Source organism: Hevea brasiliensis, chromosome 16, assembly GCF_030052815.1.
Source record: "Hevea brasiliensis isolate MT/VB/25A 57/8 chromosome 16, ASM3005281v1, whole genome shotgun sequence".
In the NCBI taxonomy this organism is placed as follows: domain Eukaryota; kingdom Viridiplantae; phylum Streptophyta; class Magnoliopsida; order Malpighiales; family Euphorbiaceae; genus Hevea; species Hevea brasiliensis.
The window spans coordinates 71,950,075-71,959,085 of NC_079508.1; the positions used below are offsets into that span (position 1 = coordinate 71,950,075).

The window sequence follows — 9,011 nt, forward strand, 5'->3', positions numbered from 1 at the left end:
CAATCAAATTTGTCAATGCTGTCTTCATCTCGCCTAGGACTTTTGTAAGCATCGTAGTGTTGGATTCCATTATCGATATCACCATCACGTTCCTCGAAGTCAAAAGGCATTCCTGCTAAAGCAATCACACTGACAAAAATGAAAGAAAAAGAGCAACTTGGAGATTATGGGAATGCCAAGGGAATCTTATGGCTGGGCCGTGAATAAAAGCCAGTACAGTGTGTGTATATAGTGGCCTACACCACTACGTTGGTATATTCCCATCATTCGTTGTGACCATCATTAACCTGCTAGAGAGTAGAGAATCATTTCAGATCTATGATAGTATATTTTCCTGCAAATGCTTTCAAATATATCAAGCGGTAGATGAATGCATGCAAAATCATTTTTTTAGTTCCAGAAATTCCAATGTGATGTTTAAAAGTGCTAGACAATCATCCTCAACAGGTGTACATCCAACAAGCTTTTGTGGCCTACTGCACAAGTTGACCAAATAGAAAGGCAGGGAAAGCTAGATAAAGACGTCTGACTTCAAAATTTCTGCATTTCTTTACAAAGTCATGCCTCACACAGTATGACACACTCTATAAAAAGAAGTCTAATCTTAAAAATCTTGCCACTACAATGGTGTCAGCAATCACATTTATCCACTTTAGTATTGATTGAGCATAAAGAGCAAAGAAGCGTGTCAAAAGAAAAATAAACCACTTTCCTCTTACCCATCAAGCTTTAGTATAATAAAAAGAACTAGCTTATAAACCTGATAAACTTACCATAGAAGCTCTAAAACCCACGCTCCAAATGCCCAAATCGATTTGAATAGTTTTATGATGGATATCAAGTCGACAAACTGGAGAGGGGTAAGAAAAAGCCATTTGCTTGCGACCTTAGCTGTATTTTTACTCCAATATCATCTTCATATTTCTGCAACATGTGTTGAGGCCACAAAGAAGGTAAGTGGGCACATTGAAGTTCAATGTCTAGCATTGCTTCCCTGACAGCACTAAATTGGAAATGTTTTTCAGGTGCATATTGTGTATATGGGAGAGAAGAAGCATGAAGATCCAGCAACTACCAGAAAGTTTCACCATAAAATGCTGTCAACCTTGTTAGGGAGGTAATCCACAGTGCTTATTATAAGATTCTATGGCTGATGAAACCTTTATTTGCATAGAAAACCATAAAAAATTCCTATATTTATTTTGAAGCAAACAAGCTGCACAGCGTTCCATTCTTTACAGCTATAGGCATGGCTTTTCAGGCTTTGCAGCAAGGCTGACAGAGTCTCAGGCAGTGAAAATTGCAGGTACTGTAGTTTGATCAAATCTTTAATTGTGAACAATGTTATTTCCACATCTTAATAGATTATTGCCCTTAAATTGCAGACTTTCCTGGTGTCATCCAAGTAATTCCAAATCGCATTCGCAAGCTCCACACAACCAGAAGCTGGGAATTCATTGGGCTCAATCAGCATTCCTCAAAAAATCTGTTAATACAGAGTCATATGGGTGAAGGAACTATCATTGGTGTAATAGATTCAGGTATTTTTCTCTTCTAATAAATACTGAGGTTTTCACAGAAAAACTTATTTTTGGATTCAAAAAAATTGTTCAGGAATTTGGCCAGAGTCCAAAAGTTTTAATGATCAAGGCATGGGCCCTGTCCCACCTCACTGGAAAGGAATATGTCAAGGTGGAGAACACTTCAATTCTTCCAACTGCAACAAAAAACTCATTGGGGCTCGCTGGTTTATAAAAGGATTCAAGGATGAGATTCGAAAGCCTCTTAACACAAGTAATACTATGGAGTTTCTATCACCACGGGATGGAGGTGGCCACGGTACTCACACAGCTTCAATAGCAGCGGGTTACTTTGTAGAAAAAGCAAGCTATAGAGGACTAGCTGCAGGTATGGCCAGAGGAGGAGCACCTCTTGCTCACTTAGCAATATACAAGGTTTGTTGGAGCATTGAAGGTGGAGGATGCACTGATGCTGATCTTCTAAAAGCATTTGACAAAGCTATACAGGATGGAGTGGATATATTGTCAGTCTCAATTGGCAATGAAATTCCTTTATTCTCTTATGTTGATAAGCGTGATTCAATTGCAATAGGTTCCTTCCATGCAACTGCAAAGGGGATCCCTGTGATCTGTTCAGCAGGAAACGATGGCCCAACGTCACAAACAATTGTGAACACTGCACCTTGGCTCATCACTGTTGCCGCCACTACAATTGACAGGGCTTTTCCAACAGCCATTACTCTAGGAAATAACAGCACCCTCTGGGTAAATTAATAATTCTTGAAAGCAAAATTGTAAAATGGCACTTTGTAAGTTTCTTTGCTATGATTTTGTTTTTTGCAGGGAAAATCTATGGATGTAGGTAAACATAATCATGGATTTGCCGGCCTCACATACTCCGAACGCATAGCTGTGGACCCGACTGATAATTCAGGGTGAGATTTCTCTTTCTTATTGTCTTTTTCTTTTTATTCATAACCATTTGCCACTTGTCCTCCTAATGTGCCATGATATTCCACATATTCAGAGAGGACTGTCAACTTGGAAGTCTGAATACAACATTAGCAGCAGGGAAAATCATACTATGCTTCTCAAAATCAGATGCACAGGATATAATTTCTGCATCTAAATCTGTGTTCGAAGCAGGAGGGATTGCGCTCATATTCGCACAATTTCATAATGATGGGCTTGACCCCTGCAAATTAATTCCATGTATCAAAGTAGATTATGAAATAGGGACACAGATACTTTCTTATATAAGAAAAGCAAGGTAAGGAAATGTAGACCGACCCCAACACGCGCAAATACAAAAATAAAACTAACTTCTCCACCTGTATGTGAAGGTCTCCAATTGCAAAGCTGAGTTTTCCCAAGACTGTTATAGGCAAACAGGCATCTCCACAAGTTGCATCATTCTCATCCAGAGGACCAAGTTCAATTTCCCCGGCAGTGCTAAAGGTATTTGCCAACAAACAATATTCCCTTTTAATAGGCATTAGTTCTTTCCATTTGACCAGGATTAGTCTAATATAAGTACGTATATGATTGGTGATAAAATTATGAAACAACCATTCATGACGCCATAAAGGCTTAGCTTAATTTAAACTGGGACATATGAGAGGAAAAATAGAGAAGCCAATACAAAAAAATGGCTTAAAATATCAAATCTCCCCATCAATAGTGTTTTCAAAGGAAAAAGAAGGAGATTTGGCAGGGCATCATCCATGGAATACATGAAGCTTTAATTTGAAGCATACTCTTTCCAAATTTCAGATTAGAAAAAGATTCACTCAAGTAAAAAAAAAAAAAAAAAACAAACTATGAATGACACCTGCATGGGAACAAATAATACAACAATCACTTAAAAAAGCTGCAGAACAATATCGAAAAAATCCCATATTATTTTAGACAAAGAAAGCATTTAGTGATTAATTCTTTTATATTGTTTATATTTGTTCCGTTAAACAAGTGCAGGACTACAAAAATTGAATTTATGGAGGCGCATTCAACTGTGGATAATGGTCGGAACATATTAATATCATGAGACGAAAAAAATAACTAAACATCATACAACTGAATAACTTTGTTTCAGAAAACACAGGCATAACACACTATATTTCATGCCTATAAATGACTACAATAATAAAACCAAATTAACAAATGGCCAAACATTGATATTGAAATGAGTTTCTTCTTGCTATCCACTATTTGATCTGCATGATAGAGTTGTAGGCCACACCACCAAAGTGTATATATAGCTACTGAGAAACACCAATAGAAGGGACTTACTATTTTTTAATTGTAGAATGCGCGTTATATTGATGCCTACTTCATTTTTTATATTGATGGTGGTAGCCTGACATAGCTGCACCGGGGGTGGACATCTTAGCTGCATATCGACCAGCCAACCATGAAAATGGCAAAGCATATGCACTGCTATCAGGAACTTCAATGGCTTGTCCCCACGTAGCAGGAATTGTAGCTCTCATAAGATCTATGCATCCGAATTGGTCTCCTGCAGCCATAAGATCAGCTATTGTCACCACGGGTGAGTGAAATTAAAAACCATATTATTCACTAGCTTTTCAAAACATCGTACCCATTTGTAGACTAAAACAGTATATATGCCAACGCAGCTTCCCAAATTGGAACAGATGGAATGAACATATTTGAGGAGGGCCGCACTCGGAAGCTAGCAGACCCATTTGACATAGGTGGGGGACATGTCAATCCAGAGAAAGCAATGCATCCAGGGCTTGTTTATGACATTAGCATGGAAGAGTACATCCAGTTCCTCTGCTCCATGGGCTACAGCATTTCATCAATAAGTAGCTTAACCAAGGCCAACGTAAACTGCAAGCAAAACAACCACATGAAACTGAATCTGAACCTCCCTTCTATCACTATCCCAAATCTAGAAAGAAAAGTAACAGTGACGAGAAAGGTAACAAATGTCGGACTGGTAAATTCGGTGTACAGAGCAATAGCGCAGTCTCCATTCGGCATAAGAATGAGAGTAGAGCCAAAGATTTTAAGTTTCGACTCCACCAACAACACTCTTTCCTTCAAAGTTACCTTCTTCTCAACTCAAACACTACATGGGCATTACAAATTTGGGAGCTTGACGTGGACCAACGGCAAGAATTTTGTTAGAATTCCAATAGCAGTGAGCAATATTGAATCATATGCAGATGTATGAAGGAGCAGAAATATTGAATTATATGCAATAAAAAATTCTTGCGTTTGATAATTGATCCCTTCAAAAGCTTATGTTCAATACTAAAGATTAACATTCACTGTAACCATAATTTGTGGAACATATCAACATAACAGCTGAGACAGAGATGCCGTGAAGAAATTGTTCAACAGAGGACCTGTTGTTTCCCTTCGATTAATAGTGTGCTATTCTTGGTGACTGAGAACGCAAACGTTTCATGATCGAGAGTAGATACGATTCGTTTGGCAAAAAACGGCACGTCGTTAGACAACCACCTTTTCTGCTTTGCTTGTCAAACGTTGCGGATATAAAATACCCTCATCGTTCATAACGTTTGGTTTACGATATAATTTGCATTGATATAATTTGTTGGATTGCGGTGCTAGTAATAATCTTGTGCTAATTGAACTGTCCTTGCCATATAATTTGCATCGATAAGTAATGTTTAATGTTGTTGCATTTTCTGATTTTTTGTTGTTGTACTTGTTCTCTTCTTGTGTCATTTCTTGAAACACCCACTTCCTCTTTCTTGTCAACCCTCTCTTCCAGGGATTTTTTTTTTAAATAGAAAAAAATATGTCCAATTTTGCTTGCCGTTGATAATGGTGTCTTATTCGTTAGATTTTTTTTTTTTTTTGCTTGTCCTCGAACCAAACTGCATTTTCTCAATTTTCTTCAACATTCATCATATGACAAGAAATAAATAATCTAGAGAACTCGTTTGATGCCTTTACAGGAATAAATGATATGAAATTCCGGCATTTTTAAGGTCCATTGATAATAGTCCGCAAGTTTTGTTGGAGCCTTGGAATTTATTTCCTCCCTACCGCATTTGATAACTTGAAATTTAGCTGGTAATTTGATAGTAATCAAGTTTTTTTCCCTGTACTTACTAACATTCTATGCCTGCTATGCTAAGCAGGCATCACCTGCTTCTTGTGGTGAATTATCATTGCATTGACTAGTAGGATGAAGGACTTACTTGATCCTCAACTCAAGTTGAGATTCATTCTGGTATGCATGAATCATACTTTCTAGATATATTAGCTTAGTTGTCATCACAAACAAATACAGAGTAAATAAGGCAAATATTCTCAGATCCAAGAAAAATGTTTACACTAGAGTTGCAACACGTTAGTCCAGTGCTTCTGCTTGTGGATGAGGTAGCAGAGGTAACTTGCTTTCGTTAGTCGTTACAAAACATCACAAGAAAATATAGAATTCCTCTTCATCACCTATGGATCTTCACTGAAACTTTCGGTCTTTATCATATCATTAATCAGGAGGGATCCACAGGATCTACATGATCACCAACAGAAAATAAAGCGTTCCTCTCCATAATCCATGGATCTCCTCTGGGCCTTGCCCATACGTTATCTGGAAACAGCATGGATCTGCATAATGGGCAGGTAACCTGCCCCTCATCAACACATTTGTCCAGGCACTCCTTGTGAAACACATGAGAACAGTTGCATAACTCTCTGATTTCGTCTCTGTTCCTTACATAATCTAAGCAGACAGGGCATATGCACTCTTCATCTTCATCCTTTGCCAGTCTTTTGAGAGTACTGTTGAATTTTGTAACCGGAAGCCTCTCCTTGATGACGGCTGTGAGAATATTGACAGGGACAGGAATCGGTGTTGGGCAGAGTCTGTCGATTATGAGAACATAATTGGTGGTCTCCACCTCAGCAGTATAAGCTTGTTCTGTTGGCTTGAGCAGACGCAGATGGGTGAGGGCCCCAGTAAACACAATCTTGAAGTTAAGTCATCGGAGTTGGCAGGAATTTGAAACCAAAGTATTCTGGCATATTCATGGGAAACCCCATAAATCTGTGGTTGTGTTTGTCTTAGAGAGATGTTTTCGGGTTCGAAGAAGGGGAGCAAGCGAGGTTAAGGGAGATGTGTCTCTAAAACCTTAGGATTGTAACGAATTGGGAAGAGTAACAGGGGAAGGTGTCTTTATGTCATTAGCTTCTCTATACTAAAATATTCCTCCATGAAGAGTTATGAGTTTACTTTTCAATTGCCATCATCAGCTTATTATAATATGAGAAATAGTAAGTTTGATAACAGAAGTGATGATAAAAGCTTTTAAATTAGAGAAAACGAGGGATGATAGTGTGGAATTTGTTTAATAGTAAATGGCTCATCTACCTCTAAACACAAACCCTTGAAAAATAATTCCGGTTTCTAGAAAACATATGCCAATGTTGATTATACAATTCAATTCATTGATTTAATATATATATATATATTGTTATATTTCATTTCAACATATTTGTTCTCCATTTCTAATTTAACTATTTGTAAAACATATTTATTCTTTCATTGTTCCAATTCTTTATTCTCTTTTTAGAGCATTTGTTCATTTCTATAAAATAAGCACATTATATTATATTATCATATACAAAATATATAAAGAAAATGCTGATTGGGACTATATAACTAGTTAAGATGTTGCATATAAAATTATAACAATGAAACGATTTGAAAGATAAAAATTTGCCTAACATGAGAAAGCTGTTGATAAAAAAAAATAAATAAATAAAAATGAATAGATAAAAATTTATCAAGAGAGAAGAAGGCCAGCGCTCTTATTTGTGGGTTGGGCTCTCTGAATATATACCCATTTCTAAGTATGGGCTAGTTGTTTGTTCAAATCCCAGCCCCAGCAAATTGAGTCCCCCAATGAATTCAGAGATGAACCATGACACTGGATACTTTGGATAGATCATTGACGGACGTATGGGGGATTTTATCCGAAACTTCATTTTTCGGTAGTCTTCATTTTGCTCTGCTCGCGCTGCCCTTCTCTTTCTCTCTGACGATGGCGTCCTCTTCTTTCTCGAAGGTTAATTGTAACGATAATGCTAGTAATGTCGATGTGAAGCTGTTCTCTTCTCTTTTAGCTTCGCACATTAGCTTGTCTTCAAACCCCAAACTTTCACTGCAATTCTTTCGCTACTAACTCTTCCCTTAACTCACCGGCGCCTCTCAGTCATCGCAATGTCTCCTAAGCCAGCGGGCAAGACCAAGAAAGGTATGTACATACGCACAACCGTATGAACTCAATATACCCCTTTTGAACCTGATAATTTTACTCCAATCGGTTACCTTTTAAAAGTTTCTTCTTTGTTCTCAATAATAATAATAATAAACATTCCTCAATAAAGTTTTTTTTTTTTAAATAAATGGTTAAATTATGTTTAAATATTTTTGTAATAAATTTATTACGTTAAGAGAAATAAAATTGCTCATTCCATAAAATAGTTTGTTAATTAGAACTACAATCAAGTCAATATATCTTTATATTTGTTAGTTATAACATTGTATATTAATTTGTACTTTTTTACCAATATAAATTTTCTCATAATATACGATAAGATATAAATACAAATCAGTTATATTAAAATAGACGAAAAAATTACATTAAAAATAATTAACTTAGAATTTAATATGGATAAGTTAATAACACGCATATTAGATGAAGATTATCAATATTATCATATAAAGTAGATTAATTAATAAGTCTAATTCCTAAGTTCCTTTTTTTTAAAGAAAATAAAAGATAAATGTTTTGGAGACAAAATAAAATTTAAAATACAAAATTTCATATCACTATAATTTTATATAAGAAAATTTAAGATAAAATACTTATATAAAATATAATAATAGTTTAAATGACTTGATTGCATTAACAAAGTATTTATAATTTGGTCATTTCATAAAAAGCAACATGAACTTTCTATAAGTTCAATATGAAATCATCAAATTTTGATATATTCTTAAAGAGAAAATTTATACTTTTTATTACACTTTTATCTAAATAATAAACTAACAAATTCAAAATAAAAAAAAAAAAAGAGTAAAGAAAGAAATAACAAACCAACACAAATAAGGAAATACTAAATTTAAAAAAAAAAATCATCACAAATATACATATATTTTTTAAGCTTAACTCTCTATGTATATTTTTTTAAGAGTGCTTAGATCTACTAAAAAAAGGTGATCAGGTCTATAGTTTAGAGTGGGAAATAAGAATTAAAAAAAAAAAAAAAATCAAACAAGTCCCTATATTTACGATCGATGATTAAATAAGTCAAAAGTTAAGTTTTCGACGAAATAAGGACTTTTTTTTAATTAAGATAAAATAAGTTTTTATTTAATAAAATATTATTTTTTAATAATAAAATATTTTTTTAATTCTTAAATATTAAGAATTAATTTATTATTTTTAATTAAAATAAAATTAAAAAACAAAAATTATTTAA

At 35.0% G+C, this 9,011-nt stretch overlaps 1 protein-coding gene and 1 pseudogene across 4 annotated transcripts; one reads left to right on the plus strand and one right to left on the minus strand.

The window, feature by feature from the left end:
• The first annotated feature begins 635 nt into the window (after nt 1–635).
• LOC110642824 (subtilisin-like protease SBT3.6) lies at nt 636–4,770 on the plus strand. 4 transcript variants are annotated; one of them, XM_058138273.1, is made up of 10 exons: nt 636–953; nt 1,026–1,117; nt 1,209–1,306; nt 1,386–1,508; nt 1,615–2,285; nt 2,364–2,455; nt 2,548–2,790; nt 2,864–2,978; nt 3,876–4,068; nt 4,157–4,770. In XM_058138273.1, exons 1-10 carry the CDS (start codon nt 828–830, stop codon nt 4,717–4,719), a joined length of 2,316 nt encoding a protein of 771 aa, XP_057994256.1. In that variant the 5' UTR covers nt 636–827; the 3' UTR covers nt 4,720–4,770. The 4 variants fall into 4 exon arrangements, with proteins under 4 accessions (XP_057994256.1, XP_021650688.2, XP_021650698.2 ...); XM_021794996.2 differs by having other exon boundaries at nt 637–953; nt 1,386–1,541; XM_021795006.2 differs by having other exon boundaries at nt 637–860; nt 1,386–1,541.
• A 1,047-nt stretch (nt 4,771–5,817) lies between these two features.
• Nucleotides 5,818–6,648, minus strand: LOC110643261 (brassinosteroid-responsive RING protein 1-like; annotated as a pseudogene).
• Nucleotides 6,649–9,011: the final 2,363 nt, after the last annotated feature.